At 39.1% G+C, this 25,254-nt stretch overlaps 1 protein-coding gene across 5 annotated transcripts in view; it reads left to right on the top strand.

Annotated features, from left to right (window-relative positions):
* Window positions 1-25,254, top strand: part of KIFAP3 (kinesin associated protein 3) — a 66,294-nt gene that overhangs the window by 18,884 nt on the left and 22,156 nt on the right. For 4 of the 5 annotated variants that reach the window (XR_010432634.1, XM_064664287.1, XM_064664289.1 and 1 more), the window contains exons 11-18: window positions 8,244-8,344; window positions 12,589-12,697; window positions 13,086-13,198; window positions 14,090-14,255; window positions 14,462-14,590; window positions 14,857-14,956; window positions 16,037-16,121; window positions 23,713-23,902. Coding sequence is in view for 4 of the 5 variants with exons in the window: in XM_064664287.1 (XP_064520357.1) it covers window positions 8,244-8,344; window positions 12,589-12,697; window positions 13,086-13,198; window positions 14,090-14,255; window positions 14,462-14,590; window positions 14,857-14,956; window positions 16,037-16,121; window positions 23,713-23,902 (993 nt within the window). In the remaining variant the exon portion in view is untranslated. The remainder of the gene's footprint in view (window positions 1-8,243; window positions 8,345-12,588; window positions 12,698-13,085; window positions 13,199-14,089; window positions 14,256-14,461; window positions 14,591-14,856; window positions 14,957-16,036; window positions 16,122-23,712; window positions 23,903-25,254) is intronic. The other variant, XM_064664288.1, reaches the window with a different exon arrangement.

Genomic DNA, 25,254 nt, shown 5'->3' with positions numbered 1-25,254 from the left:
GTTAGGTTTAATGAGCAATCAAAGAATTGCCAAACAGTTGTATGTTGGGCTTCTTAACAGCCACCTCTTGATATGGTGTGCAGCCAAGCTGGATTATATGTTGACTGCTGTTTAAAAAGCCAAGTAGTACTTTGCTCTCTAATTAACGGAGTGCTGTGTGTTTTTTATGTTCTATTCCTTTTATGAAAGTTTCTTTTAAGAAGGCTTAAAGTAGATGTGTTCTCTTTATGAGTTCACTTGGCCTTTTTGTAATGAACTTATTATGGAGCTTCACACATCTGTTGAAAAATGGAGCTTCTTATAGGCTACTGCAGTGTTTTTTCTGACTTTAATAGGCCTCGTTTATCCTATAAAGAAACATACATTTTCTTACCTGATCAAGTGAGCAAACAATAAGGGTCAGATGTGGCAAAGACCCTAACAAAAAGCACATGTCCAGCCATCAGGGTGAGGTAAAGTCATATCGGGATTGCTTGAAGTTATTAATGGCAGTAAAATTTATGCTTCCTCCTGTTTTCCCAATTAAATTGAGAAACTTTTTTTTCCTAAGGTGGCTCTGCAGCAGCTGGTTCCAATACTACTTGTGTGAATATTGCCTGGGGTGTCTCCATTCCTTTATAGTAGAGGCTGGCTGAAGCACATTAAGTAACAGCTCAACTCCAGGGACCAGTCTGTTGGAAAGCAGTAATTATTAAGGGATTTATTTTAATGGTAGTTTTTTTATCATTTGTGGTGAGTATGGCCAAGGCTTAGAAAAACCCTCAAAAACAAACAAACAGAAAACCCTGACACCAAAAGAAACACAAACCAAAAACATCTTTTAACATTCAACTTCTAAATCCTTATTAGATGTGCAGATGGACCTGGCATGTCTGAGTGGCTTAAGGAGAGTATTGGGTACACAATGTGTCTTAAAACCCAGCACTTACTTAGTTACCTTCACTGTGGATTAGACAGCAAACTTTAAAGAAAAATTGATTTCTTATTTTGAGAACTATAGAACTCAAAGTAGAGACACATCAGTATTGCTAATACTGTGTTGGAAGCAGAAATACAACCCCAACTAACCTTCAGGTAAAAGCCTTCACTATATGACTTTCTGCTCCTGGTAAGTTGTAGTGAATTATCCAGAAAGAAGAACTGAAACTTACGACATACTTTTGTATAAACTTACAAGTTTTTGAAATCTGCTATCTGAGTTTTTCTGATTCCTTTAACACTGTCCAAAATTGGAAACAGTGTTTTTTCATTTTGTAGCTCTTACAGGTGGAGCCTTGCTAATCTGAACACTCAGGCTCTGACTGTTCAGGTGAGTGAAAGCTCATTGCTGTGGTGTGCTGGTCACAAGTGCATGTGTGTGTTTAGCTGTGTTATTAGCCTTTTTAAGGAAGAGGATAACTTTGGTGTAACAAAAGAAACTAACTTCATGCGTGTTGACTGAAAATCAAAATGCTTGTGGCAGCAGCAAGGACAGGAGTTTAAAGATGAGGGAACCAAGTTGTTGGAATTTGCTAAACTGATGAATGGGAAGGATCCCCTGAGCCAGTATTTCGACTGTGGAGCTTACAATATGTGACTGATTAATTCAGTGCTTTTAATTGTTTCTTTGCATATTGCAAGGGCAAATTAATACTTAACAGTAAAAAGTAAATCTAGTCTTGTACACGAACTGTTGACATCTGAAAGCTTTACAAAGCACAGCTTGGATGCCTAAAGCATGACAGAACAGAAACAATTAGTTCTAGTATCTTGGAAAATCTCCATAAAGAAGGAGCGAGCTCTTCTGCTAATCTTCCTGATCTGTGGTAACATCTTCATAAAGCCTCTGTGAGGGCCAGGGTCAAAGAGAGAGGAGCACCATTTCCAGAGCCCTTGTGAAGGCTGCAGGCAGAGGGATGACCTCAAAGGATCTCCTGGAACAATTTGATAATATTGCCCTCAGACCCTTTGAGCTCATGAACAGGAACAGCGTCTCTCGAATAATATGGAGCTTAATTCTTGCGATCTGGGAGACTCAAGAGCTCAGCTGATATTTAACTCCACTTTTTGGGCTTAGTAAATTTGAACCTCAGCTTTGTACTTCAGCATCTTCAACACATGGGTAAAACCAGTTTTTGTGTTTCCATGTGGTGAGTCATCCCTTTCTCAAGGTTGCATCCAGCACTGAGTTTGTTCTCCTTCAGGCAGGAGCGTGTTGGAATACAGCTGCACCATCCACTCAGAACTGAGGTGCTCTGCTGTGGAGCTGGGTACCTGCACGGCCAGGAGCAGGGAAAAACCTCCACCTGTTTCTTTTCCCACTGAATTCCAAACAAGAAGATCAGAGGGGTGTGTTTCGATCAGAAAAGTCTGAATATTTTCTAGTAATTGTAATTGGAGCAATTGTTGTAGTTTAATGAGATATAGTGCAGATATGGCAAAAATTATTTGTGTCCTTTTAGTTTATGTAGCTTGGTGGAGACTTCTGGAGCAAGAGCTTTGCTTGGAATCTTTTCCACCTACTTTGGAAGCATGTGTTTTTGAAGTTAAATCAAACTAAGAGCCTCTTCTAATTTCTAGTTTCTTGTAGTTAATTCTTTTTTCTACTGCTTGCTTTCTTCCCTGGTCAGCCTGACCCAAACCATAATTCTTTTGTGGAGAAAAGAGAAGTAGCTTCACTTTCTTCCTTCAGGGATAATCCTGTTGCCTCCTGATTTCTCTCTAATCTGAACTTCTCATTGATTTATCTCTGCTTTGGGCAGTATATGGGATATTGCAACTCATCAGCTTCCAGTTTCTGTGTGAAGTCACATGAGTCCAAGTATGACTGGTTGTAGCATATCCTAAGGAACAAAAATGCGGTATATTTTGCTATATAGCCTCAGAAAAGGACATGCCTAAATTTAGGAGTGTGTTGATTACCCAATGGCTGTGCTTTGCTGTCTTTTATAGGCAGCCATGCTACAGTCAGGTGTTTACTTTCTGTTTTTCAGTCTGTCTTGCTTAAAGTTCCAGGCAAAGAAACAGAGCCTGAGGCTCCAGATGTGCAGCTTCATTTTTGTCTTGTGCTGTAACATTAGATAACTCAACCTAAATTAGTCAGTTATTAATCCTTTTACTTAAGATTCATCATTATAATTCTTTTGTTGTATCCTAAAAAAAAATTGTATCCATGTTTAAATGAAGCATATACTTAGTTTTTTAAATGAAGGGAAAAAACCCAAAAACTTGACTCCAAACATGGCAATATCAAGGTTTAAAGTTAGGCCTATGATATGAAGCCAGCTTCAAGTAACATAAAGGTGGCACAAGAGGGGTAATTAGTATGTAATTAATATCATAATGTTTTATTTACAATGTCTAGTCTTGTTGAGTATGAGCAGATTTGAAAACTCTTTCAGGTTCTCTTGATAAAATAAACTGATACATCCAATACAATTTATATTTACATATGTAAATCAAACCAATATGTGTGTAAAGCACACATGGATTAACTTAGTCCAACTGTTTCAGAGCTGCTTGTGAGGAAGGATACAGATAGAGGTAAACAGAGATGCCTTTCTGTCCCTTTTTTCTGAAGATCACTGTTACGAATTACGATACATGTGAATAAACTCTTGATTAAGCTGTTCTGGAGACCTGATACTCAGTTTGTGACAGTCTTATCCATCTAGATTTCTTACTTGTCTAATTCTGCAGCAGATTTGACTTTAGAGTATTGGAGTTTGAAACTGAAGATTCACTTGGCCATTTGAATAGGTTATTTACCTTCATTTGTGTTCTGGTTTTGATTTGCTGTTGTTAATGTTTTGCACATGAGTGGGATAGGGCATATTTCATATCTAATATGGAGACATTGATGATTCCATTAGAAATGACGGCTACTTGATTAACTGACAGCGTTACATTTAAATAATTTGGTCCATGCTTTATATTCTCATTTTTACTTTAGCATTTGAAAGCTGAATGCTGCTGCTACAACTCAGACTGGCATTTCGTTTTTACAGCTTTAGGGTTTCGTTTTTGTTGTCATGGAGCTAATGGAGGATTTTTTATTTTAAGCTCACAGAGTCAACCAAAATGTAGGACCCAATCTCGTGATCAAGAAATCATTTTTCTATAGCTTCTGCTATTAATACCATTTAGATCTTTAACCTTAGTAAGAACTAAACACGGGATTCAGGCGTGGGCCCCCAGAACTGGCACATGGCTTCTTATTAATGTTCAAAGGCTAAAAATCTGAAGCCATTTTGAACTCAGAACCCATCATGTATTTATTTCCCTCTCTAATTTGCAGAAAACTAGTTGTGAAAACAGCCCGAGGGACCTGATATTTTTCCATCCCAGCTGCTCCAGCTGAACTACAGCTGCAAAAAAAATCTTAAGTATTGTTTCTATAAACTGTTGAGTGTATTTTATAACACAATAATTCCCACAAAATCAGTAACTGCAGTTAATGACTGGTTTGTTAAGGCATTAACTGCACTCAGCTGGGAATGACCAATTTCTCTGGAATGGCTGTATAAGGACTAAGGCTAATTCAGTAACACTTTCAAATAATTATTTGGTTAATTAATGGTAAATTCTTGTGGAAATCCTATCAAAGTGCTCGTGACGCTCACATTTAATATCCAATGAGTTCATTATGATTCATGTTTTATTGCCTTAAATACCAGAAGAATCCATAATGACTAGGCCATTATTTTCCAGGGCTGCCCTTTCTGCTTTAGGCCATTTGGCTATTCCAGCTTCAGTCGTAAAAAGCTTGATGCTCAAAACTACCAGCATTTGTAGCCACAATTTTCTGGCACCACACCAGATCTTTGGTGATTTTTATGAACACGTTTGGCAGAAATCTGGTTTTTCTTCCTCTTGCTTTTTCTGGTTTAGGGGAATAATTGATGCCTACTGTACCAAGTCATAAGGAAGTCTTCCCTGCAGTGTCTGCTTTTTCATGTGTGGCCTTAAGTAGTGGTCAAAAATAGCAAAAAAGGTATCACTTCCATGCTTTGGAAAGCTGTTCTCCAGCCAGATACTGGGCAGGGTTTGAAATTTTTACAGCCAAGTCTCTGTGAAATGCTTGACTCAGGGGTTTATTCGTTAGCATTCAGATGAGTATAAAATAATTAGAAAAAGTAAGCTTGGTACTGGCACATTCACTTAATAGTCAGTAGCTGCCAGTTTTTATTTTGGGGAGTGAAGTACCTATGGAAAAGGATGACAGTTGGCTTGGTAGATTTTTCAGAGTCTGTCACTTTTTACCCTTTTGTCTGTTCTTCAGCCTGCAGGGTGATGCTTAGTGTTTAAAACTCTTTAGCTGTTGAATCTGTTCCCTTCCTAATCTTCAACAAACTCGTTCTGCACGGTTTCCAGTCAGCTTTCCAACAGGCTGTGTGCTTTCTAATGGAGCACAAGATCCACAATTGTGTTAAATCATGCTGGCTGTGCTTAGAAACAGCCACCTCCTCTTGATTTTCCTGGAGTGTTTGATTCTTTGGATCATGAGTTGCTGCTGTTTTACATGAGAATTGGAAAAAGTCAGGAGGTTCTGCTTTTCCTCCACTAAAGTGCTTCCATAGGGAAAGTAGAACAGTGAAGCTTCCAGACATTAGCCTGAAGTTCTTTCCTTTCTGGGAAATTGAAATGAAACTTAAGATGCAAACATCATTAGTTTAGTTTAGTTTAATTGCACACTGTTGTCTTTTAGCTTTAGTTCTGTAGCTTTTTTTCATCAAGTCAGTACAATTCAGTTGTGTTTTTTCCTGTTTACTCACAACTGAGAAATACTTCCTTGCTGAGTGTGTGTAATAAGTGTCTGTGACTTAAAATACTTTAAACCCTTCTCTATGTCCTATATTGACAGTAGGACAGGGGAATTCAGGGAAAATGAGTCAGATGACTGCACAGCAAGAAGGAATTTAAATTCAGCTCTTCTCTTGGAAACTACAGCTGTCTTTGCCTTTTGTGTGTCATGAATTCTGCTTTATGGAACATACTTTGAGAGAACGATTTAAGTGCCAGATATTAAAAATCAACTCTTTAAGAGTTCATTCAGATAAAATAAATGTTGGAATTCTAGATATTCTTGAGGTCGATTATCTGGGTGGTTTTGATTACTTTTGGTTGTTTAGAAACTGAAGCAGTGATGTCATTCACTGATACTCAAGGTGTTGTCCAGCCATCAGAAAGATTATTGTGACAGGCTGAGCCTTTGGAAAAAGGGGAGAGAAAATTATGCAAAGAGGTTTTTTTTATAAAAAAAATGAAAGACCTTTACTGCTAGAGCAGGCTGTTATATTTGAAAGTAAGCCACCAGTATTGCCAAATAGCAGGAAGCTGCTATTGCTGTCAGATTTGTGAGACTGTGTCTTAGCTGATGCTTGATCTTAGCACAAATGAAACTTGCAAAAATGAGGAGGGGAAAAAACCCATGAAGGACAGAAGTTAAACAGGTAAAATTTAGCATCATTCCTGCTGGTAGTCTGCCAGTTCATATGTGCTGAGGGTTTGGTCCAGCTTCATTCCAGTTTGTTTTCCTTGTTGCCATTCTAGGGAGCTTTTCTCCTTTTGTACTGACTTACCTTTTACCTTCACAAAGTGTTTCTTGCATTATCCAGCTAAGTGTATTTGTAATTTGAGTCTTGATGTTCAAGTCTTTAAAACAGAGGCATGGAGTGAAGTGTTAAGAGCAGTGTAAACAGATTTTTTTTTTCCCCTGGACCCATGGAACTTGAAGGAACAATTTACTCTGTAAGCTTTTATATTTGTATAGGAGAACCCTTTAGCTGTATGTGTAGGAAGTTTTTTTCATGTAATTGTTGTTTTCACAATGTTAATAGAAGCAGATAGGTAGGTAAGATGACCAGGCACAAGAGAAGCACAAAAGATAACAAACACTTCAGTTTGTTTGCTTAAAACAGACTCTGTTTATACTTTAGCAACTATAGTACAGTCTGTGCTTTTAGTTTAATAATAGCCAGAGTAGCTTTCACATTTGGGCAGTGTCCTTTCTCCAGCTGTTAAATGTATGGAAGGTTGTGATACCAGTTATGTTTTTTTCAAGCAGGTAAGAATCCAGAAGGATCTGAAAGGTCAGCTATGATTTTAGGTTTGACATGGCTGAGAATACTTCAGTCTGTATGGCAGCTGCCAGAAGGGTTTCGTGGGTCTCCTTTGATAATTCAGCTTTGAAAAAAGGCACGAATGCTCATTGTCAGGAAAAAGGCATCATATCCTTGGCTGCTTAGAGGAAATTCCAGCTCCCAGTGATGTATGCAGAAGAAATATTTGACTGTGTTGGTTGTTGTTTGAGGTTTTGATGCTTTGCCAACGTGTTGAACGGATGTTGTTCTAACTTGGCTTGAATAGAGGTGGGAGGTAGGATATTGCTGATCAGTTGTGTAAGAACTGTGAATGAATTTGGAGTTGGTCTAACTAATGTAAACATTTAGATAAATGTTTTATCCCATATACAGTCAGGATCCTGCTAATGCAGGGCTAGAGGAGAACTCCAGAGCGTGCTCAGTCTGGATTTCAGCAGTGAGTCACAGTCAAATTCACCTGTGTTGTTCTTAAGCATTTCTGTGTTTGTCTAAGATGATTTTATAGAACCTTTCAGTTAAATACTTCACGGCCTACTCACATTAACTGCTCCAATTTTTCTTGAGAGTGTTTTTCTCTTTGCTAAGTGTGAATGTGAAAATGTACTAATGTCATTTTTGAAATGTATGAAACACAAAAGGCACCCATGGGATAATATCATTTAGAATAGTAAAACAATCAGTATGTGACTTGCTTGAAAGGCAGTGAATTCCTTCCACAACACTTTTTAGTGGTAGTTCTTATTTTTCTCCCTGGCATTGGTACATTCTTTATAATTTCAATTTGAGACAAGCTTGTTATTTGCTTAGGAATATCCATAGCTAAATCTTAATTTTCTACCTGGAAACTGAGGAAGGCTTTCTCTGCATGGACTATCATTATTAAACATTCCTTCACAAAATGTATTCCTTGCAAAGTGGGGATAAGGAAGTGTTTTGAGATGCTGGGAAGAGAAGGGAATAGTTACCAATTGCCCTTGTTCCCTTTTTGCACAAATGTGTGGTTCATTTGCACAGGCCAGGCAAGACCCTTTCATTAACGTGTCATTTCTGATTTAAATGTTCCCTCTATCAGCCAGCATTTTTCTGCTTTTTGTTTTCTCTTTTTAAGTGTTTAGCTAAAAATACTTCCATTAATATGTTTTTTTTTTCCTCTCCTTGTAGGAAATGAAAACAACAAAAAAGTAGCGATCTGTATTCTGTACCACATAAGCATGGACGATTGCTTCAAATCCATGTTTGCATACACAGACTGTATCCCGCAGGTATGTGCTTTTGTACGTGATGAGGTGATAAAATCCCTCCTTCCCTGTGCAGTCCGTGCCTTGCTCATGGCAGAGCTCGCACTGACCCCCGCAGGTGACGGGGGGAACAGCCACGGTGCTGCTCGCGGTGAACGACCTACTCATCAGGCAGGAACTGTTCCTCCTGGCTTTTCATGGTCCCAGAAAGAGGAGAGGTGACACATTCCCTGTCAGTGCTGCAAACACAGGTGACCTGATGGATTTCTGCAGAAGATCGGGAATGCTTGAAGCAGATTAAAGCTTGTGCAGCACAGCAGGTCCTTAGGGAACCTTGTGGAAAGTATTTCCTTTACAGTTTTAGAAGGCATTCTTTTCTGATCCCATTGGGTATCAAAATTTCAACGTCTCCAGTATTACAGGATATGAACTGGAAACCAGCCAAGCAGGGTTATGGTGCTACATGACAATTCCTGTTCTTACTGTAGACATGTACAACAAGGGAGACTTGGAAGACTGTGGAAGGCTCTTCACTGATCTTTCAGACTACAGTTTGTTACATAACTCGTTGATCCAAGCACAGACACAGTATCATGGGGTTTTGGTTTTTCTGTGTGTGTTTGTGTTTTTGTGTATGCATGTTTTGTTGCTTCCTGCTGGTTTTTGTTTTGGGTTTTTTTTGTCTTTCTAAAGTGTCAGATCCTGTTTTACTGATCTTTTTCGCAGACCTGATGAGGCTGGAGTTGAGAAAGCCTGTGTTGCATAAGTGTAAAAGCTCTCTGGTAGCTTTTTCAGAATTGCACCACGGTATCTTCTTTCCTGCCAAGTGTGTTTTTAACATCAAATACATCCAGAATGGGAAGTTGTCATGGAAGGTTTCAGAATTTTTCTGGTCATTATCTCATGACAAAGTTGGTGAAGCTTTTCCACATACAGGAGGATTTTGGATAATAGAGAGGGGAGAACTGCTGGGAATCACTAGTATATGTTACAAAGTGGTCTTGTAAACATCTTGCTTTCTTTTCTACTGCAAGAAGCAACTCTATATTAAGGCATTTTCGTGGTACAAGGGACCTGCTTTGTTCTGAGCAGTTATCAGCCAAGCTAGAATTCCTGCACTGTGTGTCATGGCTCGCTTGTGATGTGCCTTCAGGGAATCTTGGCATGACTCTTGGATACAGCTCTGTGAACACCGGGTGTCTACAGACTAGTGGTGCAGGACACGAGTGTGCTGCCTTCACTGTACTTTGCCTAAACAACAAGATGGAAGGGCACCTATGGCTGTTAATGCCTCACGAATCACTCCTACCAACTGTTCAAAAAGAAGCTGGACAGCCAGAGCTTAAGTTTCATTATTGAATGTTCAAAATTAAGATGGTTATTAAGGAAGACAGAGGTAGCAGAAAGCATAGGGAAGTGGATAAGGCGTCAGGAAAAGAAAATTACGGTTTTCAAGAGACTCTCTGCTCTCTGATTCTACCCTGGAACACCAAAACCTCTTTTCAGTAGTAGTATGTGCCCTTCTTTGGGTTTGTTTCTTTTTGAGGCGTTCGTCTAAGCTGGCAGATACTCAATAATGAACGTTTAGCTGTTGTAGAAAGTGCTTGGAAAAATCAGGGCCCCGTTGTAATTTGGAGGGCGTGAAGTGCCGGCCGAGGCTCGCGCGTGCTGTCCCAGGTCCACATCCTCGCGGATGGCAGGAGTTAGTGGGTGCTATTCTAGTAACAGTTAAAAGTGAGTATTAACAGTTCATTCTTGTTTAGACCTCAGCAATGCGTGTTTTGTTTAAATAGGTGCAAATGCCATCCAGATGCTTATAAAAGCCTTTATTGGTAATAACGTGGCCAATCAAAGGGCATGGTTGGGCAGTGATGTCATGGGGATATTTAATATTTCACCGCGGAGCGGTGTGCGAGGTTCTCCGCAGCTCCCCACATGTTTTCCACCACGGTTGTCCTGTTTGGCCCCTCTTTGATCTCTAAGCTTCTTTTCAGCTTAATGCTGGTAAACGTCCTCTCTTGACAGCACCCTTTGCTCCTGTCCGCCATTATCTGCTGAAGTTCAGAAACCAGAGCATCACTTCAAACGGCGGAGTTGGGGAGTAGCCGGTCAGGAGAGATTCCTGAGGCATGCAGTTCTGGCATAATCATTCAAAGATGTTGGAGCTGGGCTTGGGGAGGGGGTTGGACAGAGGTGTATGTGAACAGAGAGCTGTGGGGGTTGGCCTCTGGTCACTGGTAAATAAGTGAAGGCAGGTGCCAGAGAGTCTAGACACAGTGATTTCAGTCCTGGTCTGTGGTATCTGATACTCAATATGGGACTTGTCTGATTGAACACTACTGCCTCTTCATTGCACATGCTGCAGTCTTTTTACTGCCTTCCTGCTAAATCAGTAAAAGATGACAATGGACATAGTAAAAGCAGAACAAATTTAATTTTAATATTTCCTATTTGGCAGCAATTACTCTTCCTTTTGAAGTGGCACAAGAAGCAATCACATTAAATGAAGACATAATGGGAAACATGGAACTAGTATGAAACTATTATTTTAAAATTTGAACGACTTTAATTGAAACTGGATATATTTTTTTCTTTTTATAGAGAAGTAGTTCAGTAATTAACAGTGTAATCCCATCTTGTTAAACATCTAATTTCCACAGATTTTGTATTGTGTAAGTAATGAGACTGTTTCCCTTCAAATTATTTGAAGAGTTTTAAAAATCTGTTTTTAAAGGTTTTGTAACAGAAGAGTTGCAGGGGGTGATTTCTGAATGCTCATGTTCTACTTGTTAAGTGGCAACTTTCTTCTCTGTTAATTCACTCTTCTGTGACTGTCAGGCTTATGGATTTAATAACCTAGGGATTTTATAAGTTCTTAAAACAACTTAGAGAAATCTGATTCAACCTTTTTAAGAAAGGGAGGAAGAAATCAATGATATTTTTAAAATCAGTCTGTGGAAGTCCTAGAAAAAAAGAGAAATAGCTATGTTGTAACATAGTTTGGTATTTTATTTTACTTGGGTTCATTTGGAATGACAGCCTTCTATCTGGCAATAGATTAACATGCAGAACGGTCAGAGTAAAATGCTTTGGAGTGAAATTCCTGCAATCCTATTGTTCTTATTTTCCCCTCTAAATGTGTTATTCACCCACTCTCTAGTTTTTAGTGCATTAAAAACTTGTCTTTCCACCAGGGGGCAAGCATGCAAATATTTAATGATTAGTTAATCATTCAATTTAATTGCTTTCTTCTCTTCCCACCCCTTTCTGACACAAGCTGAGCTACGTTTTTTGTACCTTGTGTCCCACTTATGTTAAGGTTTAGTTTCTTCTTCCAGTAATCTTGGTCTTGTCATCCCACTACTTTACATTATAATCTAAACGTGTCTTATGACCTGAGTGGATTTGAGGAGCAAACAGGGTGATGTCCTGCAGCCCTGAAGCTGTACAACTTGTCTGCCAGGATTGGAAACAGAGGAAAAAGAAATGGATGTATTTGAGTCATGGTGGTATATTCAGAATGCCATTTCAGCAAAGGTTCATGTTGAACCAAACAAGCCAGATAGCCAGCCCAGTGCCAGGTGTATAAAGTGATGGCAGTCCAGTCCATAGGTTATTAGACTAAGGAATCACCTGGGAATTCACCCTGGAACTTGCTAAACAGTTGGAACAGGATTATAGGTGATTGTCTTCTTATGTTAACATTACCAAAAAAATAGGATTACTGCTGGGAAGTCTTTAGTATGTGGCAGTGATCAGCTCCAGGAATGGAAGCTGCAAAGATCAAGCACATTGCTGCAGATACAGCTAATTTACCTATCAATGTAGTAAAATAATAGTGGAATTAATCTGCAATTAAGTATCTGTTTAGAGTCATATTTTTATTAAACAACCTGGTTCTGTGGAACTACATTGTGGGGTTTTTTTCCTATATTAAGTCTACCTAAGCTTTCAAAACAAATATATCCGATTTATCACAACTATAAAAAACCAGTAAAAATAAAAATTTCAGTGGTAGCAATAAAATGTAACTTAAGCCAAGTTAATTTAAGGTGATGAGTGACTGCCATTTTTGGCACTTTTCAAGCATTGTTATCCCTAAATAATGGAACTATACATCTTATGCCTTGGACCTTTGTAATTTTTACTGTTCCTGTAGAAATGCTGAGTATTAATTTCAAAAAAGGTACTGTAGTTGGTATCATAACATTGCTTTTCTAATGCTTTGGAAAGACTAATGACTTAAGTGTGCTTGTGTTTCTTGGCAGTTAATGAAGATGCTTTTTGAATGTCCTGATGAGCGAGTTGACCTGGAACTTATTTCTTTCTGTATTAACCTTGCTGCTAACAAAAGAAATGTGCAGCTTATCTGTGAGGGTAAGTGAACTGAGGTATATTTGAGTGAGTTAGAAATGTGTATTTTTAAGAAGAAAATAAATCTGATTGGGTAATGATTGTGAGCAAATGGCCATCTGCTCCTCAGAGTTGGTCTTGGTGACAGGAGTGACACTGAGCAGCAACGCATGGCCAGCACATCTCTTATATATCCATGTAGATCTGAAAAACAGACTGATGACATCTCTCTGAAAAGCTGTGGCTGTGTGGACAACAGGATTTTATCCTCTCTAGATTTTTCACTTTTTCCTTTTAAACTTCTGAAGTTGTTTTTTTTTGTGTAGGTGTGCATGTCGATTTTTGACCAGCCAATACTTTCCTGATTTTTTTTTTTATTTGGAGGATTTCCTAAGTATTTGTTTCTTTTCAGGAAATGGTTTGAAAATGCTAATGAAGCGGGCTTTGAAATTTAAGGACCCATTGTTAATGAAGATGATCAGAAATATTTCCCAACATGATGGGCCAACTAAAAGCCAGTTTATTGTAAGTACTATGTATTACCTAATGTGATCTCTGATTTTTTCCTACTGGAAAAGACTGGCTTTGGAGAGCTGCTGTGGTTTGTCTTTGCAGGGTGTCCAGTTTGTTTTCTTGTCTGTCATGGGTTGATTTATGTTTTGTTTTATAAGGCTATCTCAGTTGGTAGATCAGGGTTTAGATGCCCCCATGGGGAAAACAGATCTTAAGTAAGTTACAAAACAAACACAAGCAAACAAACAAAACAAAACCCCAGCTGCTGGGGTGAACACCATAACAATTAAGTTGTCCTAAATTTCTGCTTTTAGACCTAGAGAGCAAAATAAAATGCTTTTTTTTTCCACTGTGTTTTGTATATAGGTATTTTAAAATTTTATATACTAACTATTTAAATATTAAGCATGTAAAGCCACCCTTTCAAAAGAAAGAAGGAAAATCAACATTCTAATCATAGTGGTAATGAGGATTGAAAATCACATTGTATGGAATTAGTAAGTAGAATCCATTATTCCCCTGTTTATGCCCTCTGAAAATCTTGTAGTTATTTATTAAAATCTTTAGGAAGAGGACTCCATTACTGCCACTAATGCAGTATGGTGTTCACTAACTTCTTTCCTTATTTTCTAACAACTCTTTAAACTGTGTGTGTAGTAACTACTTTTGGATCATTTGAACAAATGATCTACATCTCTTGAAAGTGAAAGGATGGAGAGAAAGAAAGGTGAAATGTTTTCTTGGATTAGTCATCAGCTGAAATTGAAACTGCCTTATTAGTCTCCATTTCAGGAGCAAAGTCTCCTTAGTGTTCTTTTGAGAACTAGCTTTAGTTTGACTGAGGTGAGTTCTTCAGAACCCCAGATTATCCACCTGTAATGGTTGTTGCTGTATTTTTTTTAGGATTATGTTGGTGATTTAGCAGCTCAAGTATCAAATGATGAGGAAGAGGAATTTGTGATTGAATGCCTGGGAACACTTGCAAATTTGACCTTACCTGATCTGGACTGGGAACTTGTGCTGAAAGAGTACAAACTGGTCCCATACCTCAAGGATAAACTAAAACCAGGTCTGTACAAAGTCTGGTTTGTCTTTCAAAGCAGAGTCTCTTGAAGAATATTTAGAGTGCTCAGAGTCAAATCTGTTTACCTTTATAATTTGTGATTGCTGAGGAAAACATAACACTGAAGAACAGAATCATGTCTACAGATAAATATACAACTGCCAGGAGATTAAGAATTCCTGAGAGGTAACACCTCCTGCCTTCTGACTCAGCAGGTTCTGCGGAAGATGACCTTGTTTTGGAGGTGGTGATAATGATCGGGACTGTTTCCATGGACGACTCCTGCGCTGCTCTTCTGGCTAAATCTGGAATCATCCCTGCACTCATTGAGCTTCTCAATGGTACCTTGCTGTGTTTGACTTGACTTCTCTGAAAAGCAAGAGCTGTGGTTGGTGTAGCTGTGCTGTAACTGAGTGCACCATCCATGTGGTCTTGCAAGGCAGGGTTAGGTGTTTGTATGTGGAAGGAGGAGCAATTACTCCATTATTGATAGGTACTGATTAGTGATCTGATAGGTTTGGGTTTTCCCACACCTCCACGGCTCTCTAAGCATCAAGAGTTTCTCTTTGTGAGATTTGAAATTGTGATGGGTTTTTTCTCCTTGCAGCTCAGCAGGAAGACGATGAGTTTGTCTGCCAGATCATCTATGTCTTTTATCAGATGGTCTTCCACCAAGCCACCAGAGATGTCATTATCAAGGAAACTCATATCTTTTTAATGGTTAAACATTTAGAACTGCAGCACTTAATTTGCCATTGCTGGTTATTTGCCCCACATTTCTCTTGCATTAAGCTCATGATCTCAGAGGTTTCTTTGTAAATGGTTTATTTCAGCTGAATGAAAAACCCAAGCAGCCTGGGCTTGTAGAGTGACTGCAAGATTAATAGTAAAGATTAAAAGTTAGTTTGCTTTGAAACAGGGAGGGGCGTAGGAGGGGCTCACTGAACCAGATGACTTATTAGTTGCAATCCAGTCTGATTTACTGTATGAATTTGTTTTGCAAATTGTAGTGAAATTCACACTCCATAGAAAAACTTATATAGGGCGTAGGCAAACTTCTTGCATTGCACCATTTATACATATATGTGTATGGTCTGAAGTTTGTGGGCCTTAACTGGATGTTAAATTCAGTTGAAGAGAACAGAGTGGGTTGAATTGAGCCCTGGTAGGGAGAGCAAGCTAGTGATTACTTTGCTAACAATACAGGGAATACTTCTTAATGTTCTTTTTCCTTTAAGCTCAGTGGAATATCTGAGAAACCATTTAGGATGTTGTTCTTTGTCTCCTGTTTGGACCCCTAGGTTGCTGGCTTTAAGAAAATAAAAATAAAAAGTTGCATCTCTTCCTATATCTGTAATGATAAAGCACCAGCATTTGGACAATGGTTTTATTGCTCAGATTGAGCAAGTATTAATGCACAATAGATTATCTTCAGTATTTTTTAGACACATACATTGGAAACAAGTAGACTCCCTAAAAATTACAAAAATCTCTAAAGAATCTCTGCCCTGTGGACTGAAACCTTGAGTGCATGGATTTCCTGTAACAGATCAGAATGCATTTTCTTTGTAAGGGACATGTAATTTTTCTTCAGCAGTTTTGAGGACTCTTTGGGTATCTTAGAATAGGACTTAAGAAAAAAAAAGTGGTTTGGGGAAGGCTGCTGAACTCTACATGTGATGAAAAATTCCTGACTCTGGTTCTTAGTGAAACTTGCAGTTTGAAGAACCCAGAGTTGTGGGAGGAAAAAAAAAAGTTGTTTTTATCCTTAACAGTTTCTTTCCAGAAGCCCCAGCATATCTTATAGACCTGATGCACGATAAAAACGCTGAGATCCGCAAGGTTTGTGACAACACTCTGGATATTATAGCGGTAGGTCTGACTTTTTTTTTATCCTCTGTCCTTCCACAGCCTCTTTATGTGAGAATTCTAAAGTAACTAAGTAACAATAACTTGCAAACTGAAAATATGTGTCATGTGCAACTTTCTAATCATACAGGTAAAAGGTGAGTTTGCAGGGCACAATGACAGTCGTTAGACTGCATATCAAACTTCCCAAAAGTGCATATATACCTGAAAATTCATACCAGTTAGCTTTGCAGTACAGACACTTCTAAAGAGTGCTTTTAGACTTAAATAAATTAATCACATTACGTAAGTGTGTCAAGCCTTCATTATTTCTTAGTTCTCCAAACAAATGGCTCTTGTTCCCCAGCAGCTTCTATTCAGCTTCTCTACATTGCCTGATGCCAGTATTTGTTTCAAAAGGAGAATATGGCTGTGATCCTGAAGCTGGCTGTTTCCTGCTGGGGGTACAGTCACTCTAATACTGTCTTCAGCTCTTGGATAGGTTTCTTTTAGTTACATAACTTAATTTGTCCAGCCATCCATGGATCACAATAAACTGGGACAGTTGTAATAAACTGCTAGCTTGAAATAAAGAATACTAAATTACGAAGTGCTGTTGCTTTATGAGCTCTTGCAGTGTGTGTACTCTGCTTCTGGGGATCCTTGCCTGCAGAAGCATTAATATTTTCTAGGGTGTTCTTCATTGAAGTAAATACATGGTGAAACTGATGCTACTAAAAAGATGCATTACATTGTTAAAATGCCTCCTGACCTGTTTCATTGACTTGACTTCTATGGGCAAAAAGAATTTCAGCATCTCTGGTGTCTTAGGATTGTACTGACTGTACATCCTTTTGGATACAGAGTAATTGTCATGAAATGGAATCCTGTAGCCAAAGAGAACTTAACTGAGTCAAGAGCAGCGGTGTCTTTGACTGCCTTAATGCTTTTCCAGTCATCTACATGGTTTCTTCTCCAGCTGAATTACACATATTGCAGCTTGTTCTCTGAAAAGTTTAATGTAGTGTGGGACTGAACTTACACTGCACAATGCTATAGTCTAGTTTGCCTTTTTCTGTTATACTCATTAGTAATGTCTTCTAATTTAATATTCCCCCTAAAAATAGTAAGATGACGTAACATTTGCTGTGCTGGAATTCTTTTTATCTGGCTCTGTCTTTGCTTCGTGGAGGTATGGAATGAAAATCGTGCTCCACTACTTAATGGCAGAGTTACTGATGACATTCATTAGGGGCAAGATTTAAACTCAGATGAATTTGCACTTAGTACTTATTTATGATGGGCATTATGTTCAGCTTATTAAGAGGAGTTATTTTCAGGGACATCTCCAGTGGAAGCAGTAGAAGGCCTTTTTTTGTCTTCTGGGTGAGGCTGGACAATCTGAGTGCATCCAGAACTTGCTTTGCCTTGGGGCCAGTGCAGCTTCCAAGTGACTCACATGTTGATTTGTTCACATGGGGAAGCTTTACAATGTGGTGCACAGTGGTATCTAGTTACTGAAAAATTGTTAGTAATATTATTAAGCAAAATGTATTTTATAGGATCGAGAAGAATAAACTTATAAAGACATAGTTTCATATCCAGTATTACCATCTGAGTAAAATGTACTTGGCTTTTTTTCCTGTCCTAAGAAGAGATAATCTTTATGCTAATTCTGAGTCAATGAGCAGTGCTAGGAGAGAGTGGGTTATCAGAACCTCAGATCTTGATAGGTGTTTTGCCATTCAGCTCTGAGGAATGTTAAAGCAGCCTGGAAACACAGAGGTGTTTGGTTGTGTGTCAGTTTTACACAACCAGTGCCTGCTGAGGTGTCTGAACAGAAATAGTCTCCAAGATGGTGGAACTTCTTACCTGTGCTAATCCCCACCAAGAAAACCTTCAGTTTTCAGTCATCTTGTTCCATACATGCTGACAGGATTAGGTCCTCTGATGATGGAAATCAGAAAATAAATGTTGGAGAATAGATTTGAAAATAATTTCTTCTCAGGGAGACAAATGCTTCTTTCACTCATCAGTGAGCTCTATATAGTGTGATTGAAATAACACTGAAGAAAATGAGATGCCTTATAAGCCTTAGGGGAGAAATGTAGTAAAGTAATTGTCACAGAAATTATGGAAATGTTACACTAGTGATGATTTGTTTAATATAACTTGGCTGGACTCTGCCATTGATGAACTGAAACAGATGTGCTGCTTTAGCACAGTATGCACTGAGACTTGCACACCAGACTTTGCACTGAGACTGACTTCTTTTGTCAAAAAGCAGGTCTGTGTTGATGATTTAGGAATGCTTCAGTCCTGTGTCATGTCCTGAGTTTTGACACCAAGGAAGTAGGTTAGTGTACTTGTACCCCTAAGGTGGGACAGGTCTTACAGCTTAGCTGAAAGCCTGGAATCAGCAGCTGGTATAGGAGTCTCAAGCAAATTAAGTTCCCTTTTCCTTTGCCTCAGAAGCCTGGACACCTGCAACTCCAAGCTTGTGGAAAAAGATGTCAGCTTATTTGAGATGGTTTTACTCTGTTCACCTTGGGCAATATTATAAAGAGCCAAGGAGGTTACTAATCTCTCAGGTTTCTTATTCTTTTTCTGCTCCTACCTCACTTTTATTGCAGTCAAATTATTTTCCTCATTTATTCAAAGGGTATCTAATTAACCATTACCAGATCCTTGGACTCTAGTCTGCCCCCCACTTCCCTATTCAGTGTCTTTACAGCTCTGAATGCAGACCTGCTGTACCATCTTGTTTCTCTTATGATCAGGAGGGGATCATTATGCTTCCTGCAGAAGTAAGATATCTTGTAGATAGCTACAGCATTGATTTAGGAAGGGCCTCATGCCTGAGTTGTTTTTCCAGCTTTTGTTCTTTGACCACGTATTTGTAATAAATGCCAAATAATGTTTGCCCTGTATGGAAAGCATTGTTAATGAACAGCTTGCTTCTTTCCCTGTTAGCTAAGCTCCCTGATGCAAGTCCTCTATGTTGGGGATGCTGGAATTTCACATAAGAAGCAGGAATGTGCTGTGAACCCTCGGTGCTCTGGGATTTGGGGCCAGCTGTGCGAGATGTTGGCCAGCTCTCTTAGAATCAGAGAAGAGCAGACCACAGGGATTTGGTGTGGGCTTCATTTGAATAGGCAGCATGCTCTGAAAATAGATAACCTTTGACTCCATCTTGGTGTCCTCTCTCCATGAAGAGTACTGTAGTCACTCCAGGAAAAAAGGTTCTCCACTTGTCAAGATGCTCTTTCTGTGGTGCCTCTTGTTCCCCATTATCCTGTAGCAAACCCAAGTACAGAGGGGTGGGCAGAGGGCAGTGAGGGAGTGGGGCTGCAGGTTGAGCTGCTGAAGTGTTTTCTCTCTTCAGCTTCACTAGTAAATGTGCCATCAATCTGCTTTGGTGCTGGTAGCCTTTTGTGGCAAAGAGCATTACCCAGCAGGAAAGGCTCTGCCTGTAGCAGAATAACCACACTGCAGCAGCATCAGATAGGGCAGGAGCATCCTGATTGTCGTTGTGTTCACATAAACCTGTCTGGGACACATTCCCTTCCAGCATTGGTGCTTGCTCTTTGGAGTTGTAAGATTAGGAAGGTGAGCTAAGCCACCCATCTGTTACTTAATTAACAGGTTACCAGTGAGATTCCTTACATTCCTCCAAAGTAGAGGGGAAAAGAAGTTTTTCAGATCTGCTACTGCCAGTATGGGAACTTTTTGGATGCTGTGCATTGTATGTAGGCATCTAAATTTGGAGGGCATGAATGGTTACTCTTTTCTTTGCCTTTCCATTAGCTTTATCTCACAGGTTTCTGTAGCTTCCTGTAAGAATATATTTAGCCATGAACCGGATTGCAGGCAGTGACCCTGGGTTGCACAGGTGTAAGTGGTAGAAGGATTTTTTTTTTCCTGTGAAGGAATTGCCCACAGGTGGTACTTGCCCTAAAGTAGGTGTGGCAGACACCTGCAGAAGGTGATCCATAACATCTGTTTCTCTCCTTGGTTTGTAGGGGCACATAGTTGAAATCACATGCCTAACTTTTGGATAGGTAGGCAAGATAAATCTTTTCTTTCTTAATAAATGGTTAATTTAGGCTTTCACTTAAAATGTGTGTTCTGTGGATGGTTCAGTAACGAAGAATTTAACATATCAAGTAGAGCCTTGAACATAATGAGCATCTACTTACTGTATAGTGGTTTCAGTTCAGTATGAGAATCACATCAAATGAACCCTATTACAGACCCAATTAAAGGGCAACCACATTAAAGCGAAAAGGAAAATCTGTTTTTCATCAGCTGTGAGAGAACACAAAGCAGATCTGTGTAGCTCTGTGTTATCCTATAGTGTGTTAATCAGATACAAGGTGTGACGGAAGCCAGTGACAAAGGGGACCCTGATAGGGAACAGACACGCTCTGATAATGGGCCAGTTAACGCTTCATAATGTTTCAATGGTTCAGTAGTAAACAAAGTTGGAAGTAGAACTTCAAAAAGGATGGCACATTCCTCACAGAGTCAAGCCATACATCTTCTATGACACTTTGGGATTTATGGAAACCGAATGTTAAAAACAGTGATGTCAGGGAGCTCCAAAGAGAATAAAATCAACCTTCAGAATTCCTGCTTTTATGTTTCTGAACATGCAGTATTTGAGGGAGGGGTGTTGGAGAATAGGCACATTCTGTTCACTTTCTTCTCCTTCTCCCATCCGACACTTTCCCAGTAGCCTAACATTTGAAAGAGCTGGAGGACTCAAAGCTATGGCTGTATCTCCATGATGTTTTCTGGCTTCATTTTTGCAGGAATTCCTTGGTAAAGAAGGGGTGCTTCATGTGTTTAAAAACCAAAACCCAACCAAAACAAAAATACCCCACACAAGATTAAAAAAAAAAAAAAGAGGCTTTAATAGCTCAAAATATAATTACTGGAAGACTTGCAGTGTTTAAGGGAATTGTTTTGCTCTAAATGTCTTTAATTTGGTTTCTTTGTGCCTTTTGGCTGTAGTCCTGCATTTACAGCTTTTCTTCCATTCTGATGTTATTCCATTAATCATTTACCCAGTTGGTGGTTCTGCACATTTCTATGGAAAATCTACAGACATATTCTTGATCTAGCAGTACTTAAATGAACTTTTTTGTGCTGAGGTTATATAAATTGTTCTAGATTATTGCAAATCATTCTTTTCTGGGATGGCTGCCAGAGTGAAACTCTTGACAAACTGATCATTGATCTAATTCTGGTGTGATCACTTCTTTGTAATGTTTGTACCTTGTGTTTCACTGGGAAGGAGCAACCAGAACAAAGTTGCCAAATTACTTGGACAGATAAATTGTGGTTTTTTAATAATGTGCACATATGGTCAATTTTACAACTGCTAATTTGCCATTCAATTGCTAATCCCATTTTCCAAAATTTAGATGAATAATTGAGGAAAAATACCTGGGAATTTTAAGCCTCTTAATGTAGGTTGGGAAATGTACAATAGATAATAATATTCTGCTCTGCTGTCTTCATCTAAAGGAAAAATCTGTTAGGATCTGGGTCATGTTAACTGATTTTTTTAAAAAGGACGGAAGAAGTTGATGTCTGTTTCTGACAGACCTTCAGCATGTTCAGCCAGTGGTGTGGAATGGAGCAGTGATGCTGGGCAAGTGGGATTCATTTAGGGTTGGAACTTTGGGAATATTCAGGCATTTTCAATGTGCAGTTATGGTAAATGTGAATTAGATGATTTAGCTGCTGGCCTTTTGAGAACTTTTAAAGGTAAGCAAGGTAATGTAAAAGGGATTCAGCTTTCCCACAAATTAGTCTAATTTGCTGTTTGTTAAATTTGTTTATTTTCCCCTGCTTCTTTGCAATCATGATTTCTGGGAACAGTTTTTTTCAGCCTGCAGTATGATTTCTGGCAGTAACAAGAGTTCCTCTAAAGCTTGTAAGTAATTCCCAGCTGCTGGAGGCTGACATAATAGATAGCCCACGGTTTTGTTCTGGCAGATGCAGCAAAGGAGATGTTTCCAAGATGCTGGTCAGATGTCATAATTGAAAGTCATGCTCTGTCTTTCTTTTTTTTCGGTGATTTTATAAATCTCAGTGATGAGCTTGCTTTTTTCCAGGGAAACTCTTGTTTTGCACTGTTATTTCTAAGAGTAGTAGTTATCCACCAGTCAGAAGGCAGAAAAGGCACAGGGTAGGGAGTGTTACCTGTGTAACACATATGATAGCAGAGAAGAAAAGGTTGGTTGGGTTGAATACAAAATTGATTTAAAAGTTCAGGTTCAGACTACAGGGCTTTCAGAAGCTTAACCTGAGCTAACTAAGCCAGCTTGTTCTGCCTTCTTGGCTTGTTTCTGGCCTCTGGTTATGGGCAGATCTCTTTTGGCATGTCTGGCAGGAACAGTTTAAGAAATTACCACTTCCACAACCAAGGCATTGTCGCTAATTGTGTGTCTTCTTCCTGTATGGGGCTAAGTAAAACAGATTTTTAAAGCCTTAAACTACTCCAGCTAGATCTCCAGGGAAAGTCTGTCTAGATCACATGTTAACCACCGTGAGAGTTAGGAGATGATATTCAATTTTTCTCTCCTTTGTAGTTAGGTTAGAAGACAATGGAGAGGATATTTCTTCCCACAAGCAGAAACGTTTTGGTTAGGAATGTTACTCTTGTTCACAGTATTTTGGTTTAAAGAAGTACTAATTATGGTGCATTATTTGTGAACATTCCCAAATTGATACCATCTGCAGATTTCGTATGTTGATGAGTTTCCTATCGTTAGATGTGCCCTCTCTTCCCAGTGGGATTGAGAAAGTGAGTGTCATCCACAGGTCGGTGTTCCCTTGGTTGTAATCACCAGCCCACATAGTCTGGTCTGTTTAGAAGATCCTTCTCTGAACAGCTGATTGCAGCGACCAAAGGCTATGTCACTTCATTCTGATGCTCCTTTATATCAAATATCACATCACTTGAGTACAATCAGGCTGTAATCCAGACTGAAATTTCATGCCTACATTTTTTTCCATAGTGACTGGAACCTGCATCCTGTTTTACTCAGCTTTCTGGAGAAGTTCCTCTCAGATTTTAGTTGTGTACCATTTTTGTGGGTGTTCAATATTAAACATAACATTTGACATGAAGCTGAAAATTAAATTCATACTGGAGCTCATAAAATAAAAATTTATTGGTTTTTACCACAGCCTTTTTTGTTGTGTTTTTTAGTAACTAGTTGTCCTAGTGAATGCTCATCTAATAAAGATGTGCAGGGTATTTGGCCAGTGTAAGTAATTAATTGCTGAAAACCCCCTGAAGATTGGCAGTAATTGGCTCTTCTTAATTAAACCAAATGAGGAGACTGATGATGGAACTGCTCTGTTCAAAGCAGGAGTTTTTTTCTGGATGGTGTAAAATTACAAACCATGGCAGGAAGATTGTTCTGCTGCAGGTACAAACCAGAATAATGCCCCGTGCTTGCAAAATGCCTTCTTCGCTCAAAGGACATGGAACTGAAGAGAGGATTTAAGTCACCGGGCACTGAACCTACATCTTTTGCTGACATTGAATTCCTAATACCTAAATCATCCTAAAATACCATGTGGTGATTTCTGACAGGAATATGATGAGGAATGGGCTAAAAAAATCCAGACTGAGAAATTCCGATGGCACAACTCTCAGTGGCTGGAGATGGTGGAGAGTCGGCAGATGGATGACAGTGAGCAGTATCTGTACGGTGATGATCCCATCGAGCCCTACATCCATGAAGGGGATATTCTGGAAAGACCTGACCTCTATTACAATGCAGGTAAGGCAGCAGCTATTGGCATTCAGCACTGGGATTGCCTCTTCTGTGTTTGGAGTGGGAGCTTGACCTGGGGCTGACTCAAAGGGCTCAGACCAGGACAGTTCCCTTCCGTGTCACTGGGAGCAGCGCTGATGCCAGCCAGGGATGGGCTTGACCTTGTTAGGATGTCAGTGATGGATTGAGGACTGTATATCCATGATGTTAAGAAATATGAGTAGACCTGTCTCAGGGAGCTGATGGACCATGATGATTGATTTGAGTAAAGGTGGCCCAGCCCTGTTGTTCACACCTATTTCTTGTGGCTTGTTTGCTCTGCAAACGCAAACCTTCTCTCATCCCTGTTAAATTCACAGCTATGGGATTTATGCTGAATTTTGTTCTGCCTAATGTGTTAGTTCTGTAATGGAATTTTTATTTCAGGTATTGATGAAAGACTTCAGTTGAGCCACATCAGACTTGTAGACTCCTTAGCAGATGTCATCATTCTGTGACTTTGATCTGTATGATTTTTGCTCTTGTATGTCTAGGATCTAGGGAAGGGTGTGAATCTCTTCTGTAACTACCTGTTGTTTTGGTATTTTTTTAAGTTCCTTGTATGAAAAACTTCTATTATTTGACAATTTAAAGAAGCTTTAAAAAATACCCAAATTATTGTTAGGAAGAGTCATGTTTTTATTTGAGATGAACCCTAGTAGGTTTTCTAAAGAAAAGAAAAAGACAAAGACATTTCTCATCATTTGGCTTAATCCTATTAGTAATACTCAGTGGCACAGTTCTGGGCATCTCAAGTGGAATCTGCTCTGTCTCTCTCCTCCTGTGAAGATTTTGTAGTTACTAAGAAAATGGAAATTGCCCCACTGGATTAAGATACTGATTTATCTCGTCCAGTGTTGCCAGCTGTTTCAGAGAAAGGTTTGAAAAACTTTGCAGGGGACAACCATGAAATAATTTGCTCACTGGATAAATGTCTTCATAACTTTTCATAACTAGGAGTTGGCTTATCCTCTCGAACTTGTGGGTTTAGATCCTTTTCAAACTCCTGGATGACTGTGTGTGCATGGATTTTTATTTTTTTTTTTTAATTGCTGGGTTTGAGACTCTGTTTTCCATTTTCCACAGAAGTGTCCAGTCCCTTGCCATGAATCATGAGTCACAAAGCTCTATGACTCTGTAGGATTTTGCAGGAAGAGTAATTAGAAAAACAAAACCACTAAACCCCATAATCTTCACTTGTAGTTGCTGCAAGAAAATAGTTATGCAAGATTTCAGTAGCATTTCAAAAATTGTTCTCAAAGGATATCAGAACTTAAAGTTTCTCTTCTACTTCTGATGACATGTGTCAGGCATAGCAA

The sequence above is a fragment of the Pseudopipra pipra genome, chromosome 9, assembly GCF_036250125.1.
Source record: "Pseudopipra pipra isolate bDixPip1 chromosome 9, bDixPip1.hap1, whole genome shotgun sequence".
NCBI classification, from domain to species: Eukaryota; Metazoa; Chordata; class Aves; order Passeriformes; family Pipridae; genus Pseudopipra; species Pseudopipra pipra.
Note: the sequence above shows the minus strand (reverse complement) of the source record. Positions and strands in the feature narration are given on the sequence as shown.